General features: G+C 40.2%; 2 protein-coding genes across 3 annotated transcripts; one reads left to right on the top strand and one right to left on the bottom strand.

Annotated features, from left to right (window-relative positions):
* Positions 1–829: 829 nt before the first annotated feature.
* Positions 830–10,222, bottom strand: necap1 (NECAP endocytosis associated 1). Its single transcript, XM_049601850.1, has 8 exons — positions 10,106–10,222; positions 8,053–8,153; positions 7,797–7,901; positions 7,588–7,669; positions 7,084–7,192; positions 5,470–5,617; positions 5,054–5,147; positions 830–4,158 (listed from the first exon to the last, which is right to left on the bottom strand). Exons 1-8 carry the CDS (start codon positions 10,198–10,200, stop codon positions 4,104–4,106), a joined length of 789 nt encoding a protein of 262 aa, XP_049457807.1. The 5' UTR covers positions 10,201–10,222; the 3' UTR covers positions 830–4,103.
* A 1,439-nt stretch (positions 10,223–11,661) lies between these two features.
* Positions 11,662–23,381, top strand: LOC125904446 (epsin-1-like). Of its 2 annotated transcripts, XM_049601840.1 has the most exons (11): positions 11,662–11,739; positions 12,326–12,453; positions 12,568–12,675; positions 13,421–13,576; positions 15,845–15,973; positions 16,288–16,408; positions 16,553–16,728; positions 17,382–18,732; positions 19,958–20,104; positions 20,564–20,725; positions 21,269–23,381. In XM_049601840.1, the coding sequence occupies exons 3-11, from the start codon at positions 12,607–12,609 to the stop codon at positions 21,823–21,825; spliced, it is 2,868 nt and encodes a 955-aa protein (XP_049457797.1). In that variant the 5' UTR covers positions 11,662–11,739; positions 12,326–12,453; positions 12,568–12,606; the 3' UTR covers positions 21,826–23,381. The 2 variants fall into 2 exon arrangements, with proteins under 2 accessions (XP_049457797.1, XP_049457798.1); XM_049601841.1 differs by lacking the exon at positions 21,269–23,381 and having other exon boundaries at positions 20,521–20,645.
* Positions 23,382–23,740: the final 359 nt, after the last annotated feature.

Genomic DNA, 23,740 nt, shown 5'->3' with positions numbered 1-23,740 from the left:
ATGCACACAATCGGGACATACTACTGTCTCATAATGTTACACCGTGAACTTTGACCCTCTGACTTTTATATCTGTTACCTTGGAGATAAAACAAAAACCAATCACCTAGCACTCTAGAGACGAAGATCAACCCGGGGGGATCTGCTGTTGTGTCTTTGCAATGTATGTAGCTTAAAGGGATAGTGCACCCAAAAATGAAAATTCAGCCATTGCCAGCCATAGCTACAATGAGGCTAAAAATAGAGTTCAAATGACGTTTTTCCAAACAACTTTTTATGTCGGGGCTTCAGGACACTTGGATCACTACAGACGAGCAATATGGAGATATTTTGTGGTTTCAATTATGTGTTTTTGGACGTTTGAATCTGGGGCACCGTAAGCCTCCATTAGGTGGAGTTGTGTTGCTACCCACTCTCCCCTTGGATCTCTGCAAGTGTTGTGAGGACTCTAAAACTTCACCTGAGCCTCCCTCGGCATATGGGTGAGTAGATAATGGGTGAATTTTTATTTTTTGGGTGCACTATCCCTTTAACTTTAAAGTTAGAACTGCACATATTGTAGATTCTGAAATATTATATTTGGGACAGTGGAATTACATCTGCAGTTCTCTGTCGTCATAGTTATTTTTATAATTATGTCCTTTTGTTGTTTGGTCTTTATGATTATGTAAACAGTGTAGTAGGGATACTTTCTTTTTTTGGAATAGTTGCAAAAATTGGAATATTTTGTGAATGTAAACTCTGTCACTGATCTTTGTGGTGTTAATTTGTAGTACATGCTCCATGTATTCAAAATAAGAAAACATCACACGTCCTTTGAAAGGATTTATTGCCTCTTTCTCATTAAATTGCTCATAAATCAAAAGTGTTAGTCCAGTGATTTTACAGCCAGGGTGGAATGAGTGAGAAATGGGAGACATTTTTCTTAATATATTTCAGCCAGCAATAAGAGCAATGTAAACACAACACACGTCAACATATCATATCAATCAGCCCTGTATCTTAATGCCAATTAAACACAGTTCATGTGATTTGATTACAGCAAACTTTAAAAGTCTATGCAAACAAAATGAATTCACAGTCGAAGAATGTTTGACAATTCATGTGTCAAAGTCCCGTAAACAATCAGCCAAAAGCCTTTTCAGCGCAAACATTAACATATCATTCGCTGCCGTTAAGACATTCATCAGATGAAGTAAGACAATCATTTTGTTTTTCCCACCGTCTGTCCTGAAACTGTTTAAATCTCTAACATTATACATGGGTTTAGTAACACGACATTTTTTAAATTTCACTTCACAGTCTCAAAAAAAAAAAGCCACATGGAAATAACTGCATCAGGTTTAATCCTTTAAGTAATGTCACCCAGTATTAAAATTAATTGAAGAAATACTTCCATATTTTTGAAAACATAAACAAACGAGTTATGTTTTAATTAGTGAGAATCTTTTGTTCTCTTTGGCAGAGCCAAGCTAGCAGTTTCCCGGTTTCCAGTCTTAATGCTTAGCTATGCTACCTGGCTGCTGGAGTGAGATCAATCATCTCATCTAATCAGAATCTCATGCAATCAGAATGCAAATAACATACTTCCTAATTTGTCAAATTATTCCTTTAAGTTCCAATTTTTTTCCTCAGATTGTCTCAGTCTGCTGTCAAACCTCAGCACTGTTTCAGACTCTTGCAGAACAACTTCCATATCCGGAACTGTATTTACCTGTACTTCCTGCTCTGTTTATCATAGGGGTGTTCAAACGTTTCGGAATTGGGGCAAGATTAAATAATGTGAAAATACCTGAGGGCCAGCTGCTTCTCACATCATATGAGTTCTGTAAAAGAAATGTCATACAAATGTGACAACTGTTTCATCTTTCAGTGAAAAAGTATCCCACTTTCCACAGCTCTCACTGTTGACTTTATGCTTCTTTGCTGTGGCCATGTCTGCTACCTGGCAGGAAATGTCTGCTGTTATAGGCTGTCATTCGTTGGCTTATTTACCTTCTGTTTATGAAACACATTAGTTCCACCTGCGTGCTTTGTACTTTATGCATGTCTACACACTGTTTGAAAGTCCTGCCATGGTGACTTGAATGGAAAAAAATACACTAATCTTGCTTGACTAACCAACATTGTGTGGCGGGCAACATAAAGTATATTTTAAAAGACACGCAGCAGGCCTTTAAAACTGGTCCGCAGGCCACAGCTGGCCCTCAGGCCAAACTTTGGACTTACCGGGTTTATCAAGATCTGCTCTCACATCCATAAAACATTCAGTAATTAGTTTTTGCAGTTAAACTGCAGCTTTCTAAACACTGTGTCTATTAAAAAGCCTCATTTCACAAACATGGAGAAGCAGGTAAAGTGACTGCACGTACACTTCTGAAGCAATCACACTCTTTCCACTGTGACTAAGACTGTCTCAAAACTCCCCTCAGTTGGTTATCTCTCTAACATAAGAGTGGTTGTTACAGAAGGGGAGCTAGCTGAGGTGTGGGAAGTGCATCTAAATGTAAATCCGGTGGACAGTCATAGTTTAAACATATTTAATGCAAAAAGTAAAACTGATATTTCACTTGCCAACCATGCCAACATTCATTCTTTCCTCTGATATGGGCCTTAAGGAAAGTACCTAGTTTCCAAGGACTTAATGATAACTAGCCCTACAGTCCTGCTCCTCTGCTTCTCCTCATTTATTAAATTTAACTGGATTTTGGAAATGGGCGATTAACTGGGATGAGGTGATTGGGGTGAAGAAGGTCTCTAAATATTTAAGTAGCTTGAATTTACTGCCAGCAGACGGTCACTCATCGCCTAATTCTACAAAATATGTTTCATTCTTAGCTTTTTTCCCTAAAAAGATATGTAAAATGTAAATTATTGATAGCCTACATGTCTAGATTTGGCTACTAATTTCAGGGTTAAAATAAAGTAAGCCACCTTGTAGTGAATACATATGATTTTACATTGTAAACATAAATTTAGAGATACAATATAGCAATGTTAGTGTACCCCCTATATTTCTATGAACATATCTTTCATACCTACAGTGTGTAATTCAACTTTAAGTAAGCCCAGTAATTCTATAAACACACTTAATGCTGTACAATGGATAGTTCCTGGTTCCTGTGGTGATAAATACCAGCAGAAGGCATGATAAAGGTGATTTAAGCATCTGCATTCATTTGATATCCTGACAATTTCATTTTCGTATCTTACAAAGAATCAAAGCTAACCTGAACATTTTGCATCTTTAAATCCACTTGCATTATCATTATGTAATCAAACCACACTTTACATCTAGAGTAGATGTTTAAATACAGTAATTTTGAGACGTGGACGAGGTCGCACTGCTCCACAGTTCACAGTGTGAGGATGGGAACGACACATTTAAAACCCCACTCTGTCTATAACTCCTACTTTACTTCGAGAAAAACTGTTATAAGTCTCAAACTGCTTTTTCTCAGGATTTATATTTAAATAAGTTAGAAAGACTGCCGCTGTAACTGCAAAATTATTTCAGGGCAAATGATGAAATCTCAATTTCAGTAGAAATAATAAGGCTGATACACAAAATAAGATCTAAATGCCAATCTGTAGAACAAAAAAGAAACTGTCTGACAGTTAACAAAGTCTTCACATTAGCTGAGCAGCTCTTTGCACATTATTCACAGCAGGTTACAGAAAGCTCAGGTGCCTTTCATTGAGCTGTAGCACTCTGCAGCGCCTGCAGGGGGAGCCGCTGCAGTGAGACAAAACATTCCAGATCAAAGATAAAGCTCTGCTCAGAGAGCCATCTGCTGGGGAGGTGACGCAGACACATAAAAGAGGAACACCTGCTACTCAGGACGTCACACATAGCCCTTAAATATTTTTGGAAATGGCTCATATCATGTAATGGCTTAAACAGATTCATTTCCTGTCAAGAATAGTTGAAAGAACTCTGATTCTTTCTGAATGAAATGAGTTGTTTCTACAGCTCAGTGGAGGTTCACGTCTCTGCTTTGGGATCAGTGTGTGGGGAGTTACTCTCAGTGTGATGCACAGGAAGCTACAGACACGGATGCGGGTGGTGAGATGGAAATCACAGCCGATGGGATGGCTGACGGCTCAAAACTGGATCCAGTTTCCAGCGTTCTGTGGCCGTGATGGTGGTGGAACCGAGCTGGAAACACATGAACTGATGTTAGGCTTTTCTTTCATGTACTATTCTAATACCTCATATATCTTATCAAAAGGACAGTACCTGCATTCTGCATGTTATCACCTTTATGTCTACTAAAAAAAAACCATACTAAACGATAAAAGAACAAACAACATGCCATTTTAAACTTAAATTTGTATACAGCATAACATGCACAAAATGTAAACCCCTTCCTAGAACATTTTACATGGCAAGTACATTTAGATTATATGGGCAAAAGTACATGGACACTCATTTTTGCATACATTTTGCTGCTCACAGACTAGTTTATAGGTTTATCAATCACTGTCAGATGTTCCCAATCTTTTTACAATACCATTTGAGTCCCTTTATTGACCATGATGACAGTATGATCACTTTATTTTATCTGTTATCCCAGTTCAGATCAAAGATTGCAGCAAGCAAGCAGCTGGCTTTAGGGCCAGGACACATGCCGCGTCTTTTACCACCTGGAAATGTGAGGTCGGGCACTGGGTGCTACTCTGGTACCTACTCTTGTGCAAACCTTAGCAGGTGGAGGCAGGTTGCATCTAAAGTTGCTAAGCAGTGCCCATAACGAGCACCTATCATAGTCCACAAGAAAGATCGGAGCTGATCTTTTTCCAGGTGTCGTTGTTTAAGTGTATATCAGTGCTAAAATGTTGTCCTTGGGATAGATGTAAAGCTCTGGGTAGCCCTGAACGAGATCCTGAGCTGGCCTTATCTCCCGACATCAAGGTTTGACCTCACTAATGCTCCTGTGTATGAATGGGAACAGTTAGGTTTCAACACTTTGTGTAAAGGTTTCCCTGGGTGACAAATGGGTGTCCACATACTTTTGGCAGACATCTATTTTTAAAGAAATGAAGTCATCTACCTTGCAGGAGCGGAGAAGTCTCCCCAAAGATCTGAACTAGCATTCGACTGAACCACTGTGTTCGAGTTACTACTGTCCAGCTCCAACAGGCAGCCTGACAGAGACACACAGAGACATACAGAGCTCATTAGACGCAGCTCACAAACTGACACACATTTCACTTCATTTTCTGCTGCCTGAAGCTCTAACACATACATCTCATTTAACAAGCAACTAATTAACACAGTGATAGAGAATATAGGTCAGTCCTGTAGGAGATAAAGATAATGTGAAAATAAAAATTCCAGACACTGCACGTGTTAAGATGCTCTATTTGCCTACATTTAACATGCAAACTAGCTGTGATTACTAATACTGATGCACAGAGAGTGATTTATACTTATGTGCAGCTTTAATTAACTGAGACTGCCATCTACCTGTTGCCATGTCCCCTGTCTGGGGAACTATGTTGTGATTGGATGAGCCTAACGAAGGAGGAGGGGCTATCTTGCCTCCAGGGGGTGGTGGGAGGAGTCCAAATCCACCTGAGCCTTGTGGGCGGGGTTTGTCCCTCTTTTTACCTTGCTGGAGACAGAAGAAAAAAAATACATCTCTCATTTTCTTGATACGACTTTGAGCTTACTCCCTTTCCACATTAGAAAAACGTCGTTTTTTTTCATTGTGTTTTATCATTTCTTTTTATGTCACTGCTGCTAAATGCCTTTTAGAGACAAGTTTAGTACGTAATTGAGTATCGACAAGGTATGCCAGTTTCGGTTAGTTTTGCCTTCAAGAGCACAACACCCACAAACCTGCAACTAACCACTTACTTTTTAACCACTTACTTTTTAACCACTTACTTTTTAACAAAAATTGCAGAATGACATGAAATAGAAGAAGTCTTTCCTTTTAGTCCAGCACTCCATTGACTCGTTGAACTTTATCGCTAGGTTTCCAAGCGCTATCCATTTAGAGGTGATATAATTTTAATGTTTTGTGATGTAAATATATTGCCTTTTATTTCATTTTCTGTTGGCTTTGCTAAAAGACAGCCAGCTAGCTGTGTTAACGTGCAGAAACGTGGTGTCCACTGTCCACCCTCTGGTCTCCGATGGTTAGCTAGACTCTGCTGCTCTGCACTGTACACCACGCTGGTCAAGATTACCGCTGGGAACACTTTACCAAGCCATGGTGGCAGGACAGCATTGCTGGGGACACATGTGCCCACCCTCCAGTTTGTAAGCAGCTAAATTACATGCAAAACCGCTTTAGCATTGTTACCTAACAAATATTAGCACCACTAGTCCTGCTGACACAGCTAACAGTGCTAACACAGCTAATAGTGATAACATAGCTAGCAATGCTAAAGGATTTTGTGGCTCAAACTTGGGCTAGCTGGGATGAGATGCAAAGGTGGGCACAATGTTTCCTCAGCAATGGGTTGGGACAGTGTTACCAACGCTAAACGCCAAATGAGCAGCGCCGCTAGCTAGTGCACACCTAACCCAGGTGGTGTGAACTCCAGAGTGGCTGAGGCTTATGTTAGCTAACCAGTGAAGTATGAATACTGGACTAGTTGTGTTCTTAATGTGGTACAACAAAGTCGTAGTACTACTAAATTAAAGAGCAGCAACATTAGCCAACATTTGTAACCTCTAGGTGGTTAATCCCTAGTGTTGAAAAAGAGCTAAAAAAAAAAACTTGATTTGCAAGAGCCATGTGATGAAGAGTTAACTAAAGGCTAGTAACTAGTAACTAAATTGAAATTATGACTTTCTGGTAATTGATTTGTAAACTACAAATGGTACTCAACACTTGAGCTCTCCATTTACACTTGAGCTCCATTTTAAGTTATTTTGGCAGCATAAAGTTCTCTCCAAAAAGCCGACTAAATCAATGTGTCATTTCCGAACTATTTTGACTACTTGCAGGCTAATTAAGTTATAAAACCACTGACCAAAAGACCACTACTTTCTGCACTTTTCAACAGCATAATTTTATAAAAAATGTTTTGAAAATGTAGTAATAGCCGCACACTTTAAGGTCCTTACCCCTATGTTGAGTGTGATGGTCTGTCCCTCTTTAAAGCCCAAGTCCAGTTTTGGTCCTGAATCACCGAGCTGGGCGCTTTTACTAATTTCATTCTCCTGTTTCACCCATCTGCAGGCAGGCAGGAACACACATATACAAACCATCAGCACATATACAGAAATAAACAATGCATCTCAGCAGTTCCCAGAAAAACTACAGCATGCAGCTTTCCACAAGTACTGTGCTGTATATCTCAAAGGCAGCATCTTGTTTAGGCTGCTTCTGCTGCAGATGGCTGCAGGACAGTAGGAAATGCATGACAGGTTAAATCTGTCAATACTTTGGAAAGAAAACCACTGACAGCCTGCATTATGATGATCAGTCCTGTGTTCACTGCTGTGAATGTGCATGCTTTAAACCAGACTCAAAGCCGTCTAAAGTGTGAACGTAAACAGATTACATAAATTTCAAGGAGAAGAAGACAATCACGTTTTTTCACTGAAACCACCAAGTCAATGCTTTACTTGAAATGATCCTGCAAAGCCACGTTGAAATCGAATGCATCCCCTCGGTCGCCGAAGCCAACTCCTATGAAAGCACTGCGACCTGCAGACAAGAGGTGAAGTTACAGTAACTGACATGAACAGAGTCAACACTGAGTTCTTCACATCAGCATGCTTAAAGGGGATTCAGAGTCTTCAAAAATGCAATTTCAGAACATGCACATCCTCACCGTTGTCATCCTGTATCCGCAAAACAAAGTATCGGCTAGAGTCGCTGACTGTTTCTACTGCAACACCAGGATATTCCTTAATTGGTGCCTGGGCAAACAGCTCCCCTGTTGGACACAACGGGAAATGACATGACATAGTGAACCATGTGTCAAAACAGTACACTATCCATCCATTTATTAGCCCCTGGGAGCTACAGCATATCTGGGGTACATATTAGACTGTCTCTGATTTGGGAAAGTAACACACAGGTCACACCTGAGACCTTGTCCTCCAGCTTGACGTACGCCACTTGGCCCTTGGCTGTGATCCTCATTCGACCAGACCAGTCTGGAGTATCCAGCTTCCAGTCAGCTGCCCTGTAGACACACAACACAATGTTAGACTGATGTTACACCAATAAAAATGAATTATACATTAACAGAATATTGATCAACATTGACATATTAACTTTTAACAGCTTTAAAGAGATAGTTCAGATCTTTTGAAGTGGGGTCTTTGCGGGGGTTAGCGACAAAACATATTTTAGTCATCTTAAAAAAAGTATCAGCTCAAGAGTACACTATATTTAGAATATTTTCACCACTTTACCTTCCTGTCAGACAGCAATTTCAGGAAACTGAAGCCAATGTATCACTTCGTTTTAAGCCAGACTCCATTGAGAAAAACAGTGATTTAACATTGCTGAACACAGAGGGCTGCTGGTCTACCACTGCCTCTATCATTTTCTTTGTCAGTATGATTATGTGACTTAAGTGAATCTAGACTAACCAACTTAAACACCAAAGTCACTCAATTACACAAACAAACTAACTGATCAAAGCAGCGGTACACTAGCAGCTCCTGTATTCTGCAAGCTTAAATTATTGTTTTTCTTAATGGAGTCTGGCAGTTTTGACTAAAGCATGGATGGGGAACTTGATGCATTGGAAAAGGCTGTCAGCAGCCAGGTAAAGTGGTGGAAATTTATATTCTCAATATAGAGTATACATAAACTGTTTTTTGTTTTTTTTTTTTCAGTTGGCTAAACTACATTTTGCTGCTGCCCCCCTTCCACAACTGTACATTGCTCAGCTTCTGTGGCAGTACTGTGCCACCTCCTACTGTAGTAATACACTGGCTATGGATAAGTTCCTCATACAACCACACTTCGACAGATCCAAATTATCCGTTTAACCACTGAAATCTGGATTTCAATAACCAACAACATCCTGCTTAATACTTCCATGATGAGAAAACATGTGAGGCTATGGATATGTCAAGTGGCAGCATATTATAATGAGCTAAATCTGTGATATTCTGTGAGATCTGAATCATTGCGAATGACAAAAACTACCCTTCAGGAACATATTAGTACCCATGTAACATGTCATAGCTTTGCTGTGAGTAGGAAGACAGTTTTTGTGTATTTGAAGAACTTTTAGAGATATGAAGAAATTAAAGTATTATGTGTTTTACTTGTTTTAAGGATTTTTGAGGCTCACAAAGGTGAAAGTATCCAGTAGTACATGAGAAACGTTGATTAAACTTAATTTCTCTCATCCCTTTAATCATCTTGTGTCCCTTCATATTTATCTTGGAAACTATTTTTATAATACAGACTAGTTATATATTAATTTGGGTTTGTGCATGAATAGAGAGGTGGGTAACATCCACACTTACACTTAACCTCTCTGTCTAACTTCTTAACTTGTACTGTATCTGAAGTGGGACAAAAATCGATCATGTGAGGTTGTTGGCCTTATGGATCTATGTAAAAGGTTGCTTATGAACATTTTATGATTTATTAATTTATTCTTTTATAATCCCTGCCTGTATGCCTATGCCCACCCATGGTGTTACACACCTGCATGTCTAGAGTAGACATAAAGTTTTAATTTCTCATGACGACCTCAAGCTGAATCTATCCAGACAGAAAACCCTGAAAACGATTTTCTCCTAATCCACAATGTCACTGTGTAAAGAGGACATCCAAGCTGTCACACAAGCGAGTGAACTGTCCTGGCAGACCGCCCGTATCGACCCGGCATGATGACAAATACCCCCGTCACATCTGACAGCTCAACCGCTCAGAAAAACAAAGCGGCACAGAGAACCAGCCACAGATCCAAACCGTAAAAACCCTCAACTGGTAACGGATTTTCATCTGCGCTCTTCCAAAGACACACCACATAAAGCCCCATATTCGTGACTTGAAAAGCATGTTATGGCAGCGAGCAGTCAAAGTGAAATGCCCGTACTGTCGAACGACACCGACCACCGTTAAACCATATTTGACAGCGCCGTTAACGGCGGCCGGTGATTTCTTTACCTGTATGCGCGGTTTGAAGCTCGCGGCGGGATGCGATAAACGTTGACATCGGGTTTCACGCACAGGATCGACTCGTACTCGCCCTCGGCCGCCATCTTGATTCAACTGTTATTGATGTGGGAGTCGTGGTTGTGACTCATTTATTCAGATCTGTTCTGAAGGGGGGGGGGGGGGGGGGCTTGCGTGCGTGTGCGTGTTTGTGTGTGTGTGCGCGCGCGCATGTGAAAATTAGTGTATGTGCACGCGCGTGTGTGCGTGCGTGCTTACTCAGTAACCCAAATGCATCAGAAATGTTACATTAGGGACTGTTCGTTACTTATTAGAGGGCAGGGGGTGGTGGTCATCATACTCAGAAACTGTAAAAACATGAATAATTTTCAGATTATCAGATTTCCGATGGCCCTTAAACACTTCATGTGGGATGAACACTTCCGTCAGAAAAAATTAATAGCCAAATCTAAACCAAAAATAATAAAGACTAACCATTCGTACTAACTTACCAGCATGCATGACAAGGGTTAAAGGCAAGGCATTTTACATATCCAGAATTTACTCTTTATCTTTTAACTTTCAAACATCAAAGGATACATTTTTAAAATCTAACAGACCAAATCACAATGTATATTTACTGTAACTTCCAAGTCGAAAATCCTTGTGTCACATACATAAAATCCAATGGCACTGAGCAAACCATGCCTCAGATAGTAAGTTTTTAGCCACCTAAAAGAAAGAAAAAAAAATCTTAATAATTTACAATAGTTTTACCACTTTTCTTTGCCATCAGACAGCCTTTTCCAACAGCCATTATCTCAAACCCACCAAACTCCACTGACAAAAACAGTAATTTAACTTAGCAGAACAATACGTTACTGGTTTACCACCGCCTCAATTGTTTATTGTGTAAGGTAAAATGAAGTAATTATTTAAATATAGCGTACACTTACACTGATCTTGATTATTTAGGTGGCAAAAATATATTTTGTTGCAGCCCCGTTCACAGCAGTACATAATACAAAAATGATAGCAAAACAAGAAAGACCAGAAAATAAGCATAGCAGAAACATCAGATAGGTCGCACCACTGTTTAGCTATATTTCTTTTAACATTACAGTTACGGCTGAAAATGGCAACAGAAGTCTACATGTTTCCCAGTTTTACATATCTCCACAACTATATTCAACTGTCTGGAAGTGATTGTTGTATTTAGTGCAACATTACGGTGATTTAGTCTAAAACTGATTTAAAGTGGAGGGAGGGTCATGTATTCCCCCCCAGTCACTCAGGGAGGCTGAAGAAAAAATATTTGTATATTTGTATATATGTTGTATTTGTATATTTTTCACCTCAATCAACCCCCTCCTCTGATAAGTACATAACAGTCCCTTACTGTCATGAAACTGCTTGATATTTCTATTTCTGATCATTTATTTTTCAGTTTCACAATAAACGACGCAGAATTGGTTAACAGAAATGTGTATTAACTGAATATAAAAAATAAATAAATAAATAATGTAAATAATAATAAATAATAATAATGTATCGTGAGGGGGCGTGGACTTGCAGTTGCTGAAAACTGCGGAAGCGGAAATCGCCGTCGTGTCGTCTCCTCGAAGATTCCTGAAGCTCTACTCAGGGTTAGTCTTTTATTTTTGCTGCAGATACGCACATTTAATACACACATTGACACTCGGACAACTTTTGTTGTTTTAAAATAAAAGGAGCGGATGTTTCTAGAAGTACAGCTCTTCATTTGCTCGCTAAAGCCTCATAAATAAGAAGCTAGATTGACAACAACCTTCGACTGTTAGCCATATTGACGGTAGCTGGCCGTCTTCAGTCGCTCTCCGAGGTCCTGAAAACACGAACTAGGAATCCTCACGGACACGTGAGCAAGCACACTTACTTACAGCTGTCAGGGGTCAGACTTATCACCCAGGTGCATTATAAATGAGGTTGTAGCTTATATTTTCTCACACCAGCTCCACGATGCTGGCAGCTAACTAGCTTGTAGCTTAGCCAGACAGCTAACATAGCTGAGGATCTGTGTTTGTCGCAGTGACTATGACAAACTGGCACGAGCTGTCACATAGAGTAGGTGCAGGCACACCTTTAGTCTGTCTTTGCAGTCACGGATTTATAACTGACTGCTGCTTGCCATTGTCTCTTAGTGTAAACCTATGCCTCAGCTGTGTTTTTATGTTGACTGGTTCCTCCCTGCAGCTGTAGGATCTGGTTTCTAACATCCTGAGATAAGTCAATGCAGACAGGGGGAGGAGAGAGCAGCACAATGTACGCTCACTGAGCCAACACTCAAGCAACGTAGAAATAAATCTTTGACAGCACTGAAGGTATGTGAGTTTGTGTGTGTTGGTGTTGTTTCACGATGTGTAAGCATGTGTATAGTATGATTGTGGATTCCTCTTCTCTGTAAGCATGAAGTTGACAAGTGTTCTCTGAATCAGATCACGGTGGTTTGATTCCCCACCTCCCCACCAGACACCATGACGTCCTCTATGCTCCGCCGACAGCTGAAGAACCTGGTCCAGAACTACTCTGAGGCTGAGGTCAAGGTAAAAATATTAAAGGAAGAGGGTGAAGAACTAAGTGAACTCCAATACTCCCATTCCCATTTCAGCTAGATTTTCCCCTCTTGCAGGAAATTAAAAGCTTTATAATTGTATTCTTTAAGTTAAGAGCAAGAGTCAGTATAAGTGGGAAGAGAGATGGGGGTGACCTGTGCTTTAAACATTCAGGCAACGAGCACATGATGCATATTTTTAACATCTAGTGAGAAATTTTAGATGTATTGTGCATCGTTTTATACTTACTGTTAGTCAGCATCGTCTGCAGCATTTAAATACAGTTCCGTCGCCTGGAAAAATTGTCTGTACAACACAAGTTTGAAAGGAAGTACCACATACCTATAAAGGGTCAGCTGAGTTCAAGAAGTTAAGATCAATAGGACATTCATTCATTTAAAGTTTCAACAGCATTAAACCTCTTTCGTCACAGGGAGCCAGTCTCTTCCATCCTAATCTTCAGGTTTTCAGAATCAGTGAACTATGGGGTTATGTTTCTTGCTAATATGCTGATCTGATGAAATATGATTGGTAATAACTGATCAGGACATATTACTTGTCATTTTTGTAATAATGAAAAAATGAGATGATGGCAAAGATGACTTGCTACACTGCGATCAGTGCCATGATTTTTAACCATGAGCCTTTTTGTCACAAGCTGGCATGTCTGATATTTGGACTGCAGTCACCTTATATTTCCTAAACACTGGCATTGCTTGCTTTGCTACTTTTGCAGGTGAGAGAGGCGACATCTAATGATCCATGGGGTCCTTCCAGCTCTCAGATGGCTGACCTCTCTGATCTGACCTACAATGTGGTGGCCTGCAACGAGATCATGACGATGCTCTGGAAGCGCCTGAAAGATGACAAGAACTGGAGACACATTCACAAGGTATCGATAACAAAGCATGATAAGTGAATTATCCAACAAGACTGGCAAAAATGGCAATTCAAACATTCATTATTTTGGATGTTTTGTCAGGCTTAAAATTTCAATATATTTATAGGGAGGGACATTTTCAAATAACCCATTAACCCATTATTTGTACAGGGTGATTGGTAGCTGTAACACCAGTTACAGGTTTCTTAAACCACCTTAAGTTTTAAACTTAAGTTTGTCCCTTTTCCAACATATTACCCTAAGCTGAGGGTTTCATTTAGGAGTGTTGCATAAAGCATCTTAGGTTGTCTCCTTGACTAAGTGTTTAGGCCAAGGCTTTCATGGTAGTTACTGTCATAATACAGCACATGTGCACTTCAGTAACCATAGTTAAGCTTCACTTACATTACCATCCTTTAATGTTAATTGACAGCACTACTGTCAGTCTTAGCTAGCTTCTCCAAAATGAACACAACATAAATTACAAACAGAAAATTAAAGCGAAGTGGTGAGAGGAATCTCGCTGTTAAACAACTATAGATGAAGTAACGTTAGTGAAGAAAGATGAAATTATTACTGTGACAGCAGTAGAGGAAATAGCCAAACATCGACAAGAGTTGACAAAAAGTGGTGAGTGTCAATTAAACAATACAGCTACAGTTGATATGTGAGACAGAGTTATGTTAACACGGCTTGTTATAACGGAGCCCAAGCTATACCATAAACATCTGATAACATAACTCAGTATTAACTTTAGCTCTGTGTAAATTCAATAAATGTGACAAGTTGCACACGCTCATAGTGTCCAGTGGATTTTTTCTGTCCTTGGTGTCTCCTCCTCTTCAGTCACCATAAATCAACCTATTGTCTCACGTTCTACAGATTATTTAACTTTTAAGAGACTGGTTATGGGTCCCTTAAATGTTCTGAAGGAAATGGTTACTAAGGATTTTTTAATGAAATGTATGAGGACAAACATTCAGACCAAAGGGTTTTCACTTACAACACCCTTATTTCCCTGTTTAATGCAACCAGGCACAGATCCATCTGTGTTATCTCAGATGAATGACTCGCATACCCCTCTTCACCAAATTAGCTCTGGTTCTTGAACCGATTCCAGACAGGATTTTTGGAACCTCGGTTCTATCTAGCTAACCAGCCCACATTTCCACTGGTTTTGAATGAAACCATTGTGATGAAGAATGTGTCATCAATGGAGGATGTTGCACAATGCACAATGGAAATAAACAGTAGTAGAAAAACCACAGATTACATTGACTACATTGACTACTATTAATGAAACCATTGCAGGCTTTCTTTTATGCAATTTCTCACATGACTTCCCAATTGTAGGCTTCCCCGTCCTCTCCTCCAACCTATAGAATATGACACACCCACTGCTGCTGTCACAGTTGGTAATTCAAGTTAAGGATAACCTGCATTTTTTTTTTTTGTTCCAGCTGAGAACTGAGTTTTCAGGTTCTGAACAAATGTATTTTTGGTTGAAATGCTCTTAGGGGTTAAAATCAAGTGCAGAAACCAGAATAAAATGGGCTCCATGCTGGTGGAAAAGGGGTAAGAGATTAATCTGTAACTATCCCTAATCAAGGGCTGTGATCAACGTGATCAATAAATCACTGCTTTTAGACAATAAATACATAGTCCATCTGTTCACATTACCTTTGTTAGCATTTCATACACAGATTCCTTGCAATCTGCATATTCTGAAATAGAGTCTCTTAACATGTACAGGGATACCCAAAGTTTAGAAGATTAAAATCTTAACATTGTATTGTCTTGTAATTTTCACTGTTTCTTTTTACCACAACAGCAGTTTTTAATCTGATATGTATTGCCTTTTATTGAAAGCATTCTCTGTTCCTTGACATGACATGATTTATTCATCTGGTCTTTGGTAAAGATGTAAATTGTACCACATATCTGCTATTAAGTTACTTAGTATCACCAACAAGGTAACATTGCAAACCATAGTCACTTTGCCTGTCATGTGACTTTGTATTGGAACATCAGTTATACTAGTGTCTACCACAAGCAATTCATGTTTTAAAGCTTTGGCACATTGTTTATCCTTCCCCTCCAAAAGTTGTGATTTTTACAGATTTTGTTTTGTTTGTTACTTGCACTGTGACTTCCAAAACTGTATGGAAAACATAAAAAATGCTAATTGAATTGTATGGATTGTCAGTTTATTTTTCTTTCACCCATATACATTTTTATATCACATAAATGTTTTCATTGTCATGCTTTTTTCCATACTAGTCCCTGACACTGCTGGAGTACCTGTTGAAGACCGGTGACGACCGTGTGCTTCTGAAAATGAAAGACAACATCTACATTGTCAAAGCCCTCACAGAGTATCGCTTTGTAGAAAAGGATGGCAAAGATCAGGTGATACTTTCAATATCCATTTGAGGGATGCATACTGTACATTAAGGTTCTCCATTGTTGACAAAAGAATATACATATCATCATACTCCTTTTAATCTCGAGGACAAGTTTCCAATTAAAGAAACAAAAACAGGTTCAGTGTAAGTTTGAGGTCTCAAACAAATGTAATAACCCCTTTATTCAAAGGCTTTCCAGAGAAAAATGCTTAACACTTTTATGCTTACAAGGCCATTTGGATTGTTTTTCAGGCTTAGATAGAATTTTGCTCAAATGGTCAGAGTCAAATCAAAGTCTAATAAGCATATCTGTCACAGGGTGTAAATGTGAGAGAGAAGGCCAAGGTTGTCCTTGTTCTTATGGAGGATGACGAGAAACTAAAGGAGGAGAGAGAATTTGCCTTCAAGACCAGAGAGAAGACATCAAAAAGTTCAGCTGGTGGGCCCTTCTGATATATATCTGTATCAGTGCGAAATAGCCATAGTTTCAACTGTAAAAGAAATGTATTAGTGTAATTCTCTAATGTTGTCAGCGTCTCTCACACAAATCTGCTTCGATTATTTGTCCATCCTTTCTTACCAGCCTCATCCATGGATGCCATCAAGGATCCCACCTACAAGCCATGCTACGTTGCCGGGGCCACAGGACTTCCATCCTTGGACAACATACCCTCAGTGGCCGACTTGACTGCTTCCTTTGCTGCCCGCAAAGAAGAGCGTCTTAAACAGGAAGCTGAGAAGAAAGAAGCAGAGAGGAGGGTAAGCGCATATGAACTACAGAGCTCAGCTACAGCAAGTGTACACAATAACATGAATAGTACACCAGTATCGTATAATGCCATCCATAAAAAAATAACTACAAACCCAGAACCTCAAAAATAACCATAGATTTATATGGACATACATCTGACAAAGTCTCAACTCGCTAACTCACCATATTTTTTGAAGGCAATGTTTCAGTCAGACAATGAAGCATTTAAAATAAGAGTACAGAGTTGTCAGTGTACCCTCATATGACGGTTCATATGATATTTTAGGAAAATGCACATACAACAGTTTGTCTGATGTCTAACAAATTAGTGCCCCACGAATGATATCGTCATGTAACATACTTTACATAAAGTTGCATACTTAATGTGAGGTTAGGTTGGTTGATTTAGGAAAATAAAGTTACATAGGTTAAGTTTAGGAAAATAAAGGTATGTAGGTTAGGTTTAGAACAACAAACATGGTGACGACGTACCTTTTTAAAGAGCTAAAATCCACTACCCCAACCTTCCTCCTTATCTGGACTTTTCCTTTTTAAACTACTTCCATCTTTCAGCATATATATAGGTGTAGTTGCACCATTAATGAAGCCAGTAGTAGGTGTTTGTGTTTACTTATCTCATTTTGCAATTGTAATATCCCAGGCCAAGATGTCTGAAGACGAGCTGAAATGGGAGGATGCTGGCAAAGGCAGTGATGTGAAAGGAGCTTGGGGAGAAGATAAAGCTGAGGAGGTGAAAGCAGGCCCATGGGGAGCCCCCGAAGAACCTAAAGAAGCCACAGATCCATGGGGTACACCTGCAAAACCTGACACAGCAGCCAGCAGTGATGCTTGGGGGGCTCCAACCAAAACTGATGAAGATCCATTTTCAGCGCCAAAAACAGATTTAGATAAAGATGCATTTGCGGCACCAAAGAATGGAGAAGATCCTTTTGCAGCACCAAAAGATGAATCCGATCCATTTAGTGCATCAAAAGATGACCCGTTCAACACACCAAAAGATAGTTCAGACCCCTTCAATGCGCCCAAAGACAAGGAAGATCCATTTGCTGCTTCAAAAGAAAAACCAGATCCCTTTAGTTCATCTGAAAATGATCCATTCAGTGCCCCAAAAGATGATCCATTCAACGCCCCTAAAGATGATCCATTCAACACCCCTAAAGATGATCCATTCAGCACCCCTAAAGATGATCCATTCAACGCCCCAAAAGATGATCCATTTAGCACCCCAAAAGATGATCCATTTAGTACACCAAAAGATGATCCATTTAATGCCCCAAAAGATGATCCATTCAACACCCCAAAAGATGATCCTTTCAGTGCTCCAAAAGATGATCCTTTTAACACACCAAAAGACGATCCTTTTAATGCCCCAAAAGATGACCCTTTTATCACCCCTAAAGATGACCCATTTGGTACTCCGAAAGATGACCCCTTCACTGCACCAGCATCAACACCACCTAAAGAAGATCCATTTGCAGCACCAGTATCCTCCGAAGATGACCCCTTCACTGCTTCCACTACACCACCTAAAGAGGATCCTTTCTCTGCACCGACTGCACCTACCCAAGATGACCCTTTTGCTGCACCACCCAAACCTACAAAAGAGGACCCCTTTGCTGCCCCAACATCACCACCCAAAGATGATCCTTTCTCTGCACCATCCAAACCTACAAAAGACGACCCTTTTGCTGCACCAACAACACCCCCTAAAGAGGACCCGTTTACAGTGCCATCCAGTCCACCAAAAGATGATGCCTCAGATCCCTTCAATGCCCCTCCGGTGAGCCCTCCCAAAGGCAGTGCAGATGCATGGGGAGCCCCTGCTAGCTCTCCACCCAGCACTGGGTCAGATCCCTGGGGGATGCCATCTGCTCCAAAGGAAGCAAAGGGCGGAGATCCCTGGGGGGACGGGACAAGTGCCTCACCCATTGATAATTCTGATGGGTTTGGGGATGCATCCAAACTGGACAATGATCCCTGGGGAGCCCCAGGTAAGAAACTAATTAATAACTGCTGAACTCAAGGTTCACTTTCACATCTTGCCTCCCTATCATATAGCCTTCTTTAACGAATCAAAGTTGCTTAGGTGTCTTCAGAACTTTGATCAGGTGATAACAAGTGGTCATGTACTGAGGAAAGGTAACCCCTGTACCACCATGAATCTTCCCAGTGGAACACTATTGGGTGGTTGGGCTGTCCAGAGAGAGACTTGAAGGCACAAGGAGCTGACCCATCACAGCTGTGGTGAGATTGCCACAACCCTGATTGAAGCCCCTTTCCCCACTGAACTAAAAACTTAGTAACATCTGGCTTTTGTCATTCATGAAAAAAAATTACAACCAACATGCACGCAATGGACAAATGATTCTGCAGTAGTCAGGGGCTCGGATAGGCTCCAGTCAGCAGTAATGGAAACATTGGGTGGAGATGCAAATTTTTGCCCTTTGTCAGGTGGGATGCAATGACACAGCACCAAAAATTCCATCCATTTCCGTCCAAGCAGCATTTGGATATTGTTCCAAATTAGTCGGCACCGAGTTTGAAAGAGTTACTGAATAAGTAACAAATACAAAAACAAGTAAGCCCCTCAACATTTTCAGTGGCCTTCAAGTTAAGGTTGTAATTGGAGCCTGACAAAGCAAAGCCTCTCTTCCTCTGGGCAGCTGCCTCTGTCTCACTCCAACTAACCCTTGGGGCCTAACATCTGTGGACCGAAACATCCCCAGAAGTACACTGCAAACTGACTAACAAAAAATGAATTAATAATTACTGCTCAAGTTGTAAAATCTCTTAGGCGTCTTCAACTGATGAGTTGAATCTTCTGCATACACATGCTAATTTTGATGGATAAAGGGTATAAGAGACTGAAGCGGTATCAGAAGCAGACACCTGCTATCTATAACCATCAAAACTAGTCATGGCATCAGTTGGGAAGGACTCAAAAGTCATCGACAGTGCATAGTTTGAGTAAGCAGAGAACATCCAGAGACGGGTTACGATCTCCCCCGATATACAACCACTTGTTATTATATGACTGAGGTTCTTCTGTGGGTCACATAATGATGCTTCGGTGAGATCTTGTTGCTGACAAAGGTTGTGTGATACAGCTGAAAGTATTTTATCACAGAAATTAAGCCACTAGACTGAAAAATTGGTGTTATCTTTGGATTAATATTTTTTCATGTTTCAGCCTCTCTGCTCTATTTCCCTGTTTAGCTGCAGCTCCAGTTAACACAGACGATGCCTGGGGTTCACCTGCTCCGACCTTAGACTCCCCCTCATCTGGTGACCCCTTTGGAGACAGTGCATCTAAAAAAAGTGATCCTTGGGGTGCGCCGAGTGACGCACCTAGCAACGGGACAGGTAAGTTGCACTTTACACTCCGTCTAAATGGTTGTATCTGTGATCATCCATTATTCATGCGAGTAAAAACCTCAGTGTCTACTTTGTACTCAGCAATAAAATGATCCGCCCAGATTAAATTAACTAAACCTTTCCTCTGCGCTGTCTGCTAAAATTTATGCTTGTTTTTCATCAATAGAAGTCAACGCCAGCTGGCTTAGTGCTCAGCTGACAGTGGTGACTCTAACAACTTAACTGTATGCATGTGTGCATTTATCTTTATGAGTATATGCTCTTCTCATTTTGGCATGTATGACTGTTTTCTTCCATTTTCTCCATTTCACCTTCATCCTCCCATCAATCAGCAGTTGGCTAACAATCATAACCAATTAAACTTCCGCTTTGCTCTCTCTTCCCCCCTGACCTATTCCCAAAAGAAAACACCTTTTAGAATAGAACTGGACCTTTATTGTATTGCAGGAAAGCGAACAGCGCAGGAAGAGAAGACATGCAGAAAGACTGCTTCATTTCTGGGCTCCGCGGGGGCATTGCTTGTTGACTTGGACAATCTCTTTTCTTCTAATCCTCAATCCAAACAGCGCCCCCTCGTCAACACGCTCGTCACCCAGACAAAAGCCATCGGTAAGGACAGAGAAAACGCCTCACTCTGGGTGAAAAGCAACGTTTTTGACGAAAGTTTTGTGTGGAAATATTTGTGGTGCGCTTGACTCAGATGGCTGCATGATCAACATCAAAGACTGGAAAATCACTGAAACACTAAAAAGCAGTAATTCCCTGTCATGTTTCAAATGTATTCCACTACTGTTCAGCGGAAGTCCAGACAGAGAGAGGGGTGAAGACAGTCGGAGTAGTAAATGTTTATCAGTAGGTTTGTATGGGAAAAAGCTTATTGTGATTATGTGTTTTACCCTACCGCCCCTCCCCTGTGGTCTCACTGTATAGTGTATAGATGTTGTTGTGTGAGCGTGTGTGTGTGTGTGTGTGAGACCATTAGTGACCTATTGAAGTTTTAGTATAGTGTATATTAACCAGCAGATATTTAACTCCTTTCACCCCTCTCTCTGCCTTGGTGCATTTTCTCTCTGCTTGAACACTTCAAACTGTATATCCCTCCCTCCTTTCCCTCATCCTACCATCCTCCTGTTACTCCTCCTGATTTCCCAGGCGCTTTCAAAGCCAGAGGCATGACATCTGGCCCTGTGGTCAGATCAGGGGCTGTTGCAGGGCTGTCCTTCCCTGAAACATCAACCCCATACTACAGTCCTTTTGGTTCCACCCTCGCTCCCACCTTTGGAGCCGCCAGTCCTTCCATTGAAACTCCCCTATTCCAGCTACCATCCCATGCCATTGGAGCATCTCATTCTGGCTTAAATATGCGTCAGCCAGCTCACTTGGCTCTTCCGGGTTCAGGAACTGGAATGGTACAGTCTGTTTCTGTGGGACAGAGTCCACAAATGGGACTCAGCTTGAACCCCCCGTGTGGAGGAGTGGGCATGGTGCAGTCTGGATCTCTGGTGGGGAATCCTTTGGCAGATCCTCTCCTTTTGGGAACAGGAATGGCTCAGTCCAGTTTCTTTGGAGGGAATCACCAAGCAGCAGCGGCTCATTTGGGAGGATCCACTCCACAGGCCGGGAACGGAGTTACCTTTCAGCCACAGTTGCTCTCTGGCAGTGGGTTGGGTGAGACCATGAACAAAAACAACAATCCATTCCTGTTCTGACAACCTGACGTGTAATCTTTCCTGTCAGATAGACGCATTATACTAAATGACCAAACTGGGTAGTTTTACATGTTTTAGCCTTCCAAATGTTTATGTTGCAACTGTTCTCCAAAATTTAGCCCAAGAATTTTAGATTTCCTGTGTATCTTTCGGGCAGCCATTGGTTTCAGTTACCGTCATAATGTCATGAATTTTCCTTCATAATTTTTGTCCACCTTACAATACTATCAAATGGTATTTCAGTTTTGTAGGCATAGGTAGTTAAAGTCCAGATGAAATGACCTATGCAGAGTTTCTAGCTTCCCTGTTGTGACAGGGAGGAAATTTGACTTGATTATTGAAACGTGGCCATGAAGAAGTACATTAATGGGATAGTAACTGTAGTATCCATAAGAGAGAGAGAGAGAGAGAGAGAGACAAAGCCCATTGCGTGCTCCATGTAACATACTGTAAATTGCTGAAGCAGTCTGCTGTAAAATGCCTTGTGCATCATCTGGAGCTTTTACAGTACAGACACCACTTTCCTCATAGTGTATAAATTCTAGCCCGCCTTTAACCACAGTAGTTTGGGGAAACGAAGATACACTGATGTACCATGTTGTTGCTAGCTAGCTAACTTAATCCTAGCTCTGTGCAGCTTTAGCTATTAGCGGCTTGTGATATTACTGGTTGGTACTAGCTTACTTAAACACATGCCATATTTTGTTTTACAGGGGAAAAAAGATTGGATTTTGGTATACAAATAAATAGAAATTGATTTTTATTTTTTATTTTTGGCATATATTTAAGTAGGTGGACAGTACCATCAGGCTGTGATCTTAAAGGGTTTAAAAAAGCTTTTTTATATCATCACAATTTCTTGAGAACTCATATTTGAAGACTGATTAAAAAATGAGAAAAAGATCATTTGAAATTGACCATCTTACATCAAAAACTTGCTTTTCAGCAGCCAACTTTCAAAGCTCAGATGTCAGAATGTGTGTCTTGAATGCACCAGCAAAGAAGAGTTTTCCAAAACTCTTTATGGGAAATGAACTATTAATTTGAGAGGATCCCTGCTCCTAACTTAACCATCCTGTAATAAAAGCATTACTTTGACAAAAATGAATGTTTACATGGGCAAACTGAAATCATGGCAGCCTGTAAGGAAGGAAAAAATAAGCTGTAGTTCCATTTGCACGACTTGTCAGGCTAAAATATGCAAAACCCATCAGCTCCTCAGCTTACACCTGCCCTCCCCTTGAGATTTACACAAGTAATATGATAGCCATGGTTTAAATGTATGCAGTATATTATCAGAAATACTAGGTCTGCATGATATGAGGAACATATACGATAATGTTGTTGAATATCACAATAACAATATTACTTGTGATAAAGAGATAATAAAGTGTACTCAGTTCTGCCTTGTGCTGCTTTCAGCATACGGCTAAAATGCAGCAAATTGATGTTGATTGAAAAAAATAAAATAAAATCAAGGAAATTATTTCTAGGGATGCACCGATTGCAAAATTCTGGGCAGATATCGACGTTTAAAATAACAGTTTGGCCGATAGCCGATACCAGTGTTTTTTGTTGTTGTTATTTATTTCCACTTTAGTGCCAGGGCCGAAAAAATCTTCAATGTAAAAAAAAAAAAAAAGAAAAAAAAAACCCCTGATATGTTTAAATATCATTTAGCTTTTCATTACTCAAAGTCACTGAATAAGCACAATCACACAAGTGTATAAAACAACCTTTAATAAAACCTTCTTTCACATAAAAACATTTTTAAAAAATTCTTTCAAAAGTCTTTTACTACATATAAAACATCATAATCCCTCATTCATTCATTCATTATTCTCTAAAATCTATTTTTTTTAATTTTATTTTCATTGATTTATTTCATTTATTCAAGTCTTTGCCAAAAACCAGA

This window comes from Epinephelus fuscoguttatus, linkage group LG17 (assembly GCF_011397635.1).
Source record: "Epinephelus fuscoguttatus linkage group LG17, E.fuscoguttatus.final_Chr_v1".
Classification (NCBI taxonomy): Eukaryota; Metazoa; Chordata; class Actinopteri; order Perciformes; family Serranidae; genus Epinephelus; species Epinephelus fuscoguttatus.
The sequence above is the reverse complement of the archived record's forward strand: the minus strand, read 5'-3'. Positions and strand labels throughout refer to the sequence as shown.

Coding starts and splice junctions, on each gene's coding strand:
- necap1 (XM_049601850.1), bottom strand. CDS start 10,200: ATGGCGGCCGAGGGCGAGTACGAGTCGATCCTGTGCGTGAAACCCGAT. Junction 7,670..7,796: donor GCGGATACAGGATGACAACG/GTGAGGATGTGC, acceptor TCTTGTCTGCAG/GTCGCAGTGCTTTCATAGGA. Junction 4,159..5,053: donor GACTTCTCCGCTCCTGCAAG/GTAGATGACTTC, acceptor ATGTGTTTCCAG/CTCGGTTCCACCACCATCAC.
- LOC125904446 (XM_049601840.1), top strand. CDS start 12,607: ATGACGTCCTCTATGCTCCGCCGACAGCTGAAGAACCTGGTCCAGAAC. Junction 16,729..17,381: donor AGAAAGAAGCAGAGAGGAGG/GTAAGCGCATAT, acceptor GTAATATCCCAG/GCCAAGATGTCTGAAGACGA. Junction 20,726..21,268: donor CACCCAGACAAAAGCCATCG/GTAAGGACAGAG, acceptor CTGATTTCCCAG/GCGCTTTCAAAGCCAGAGGC.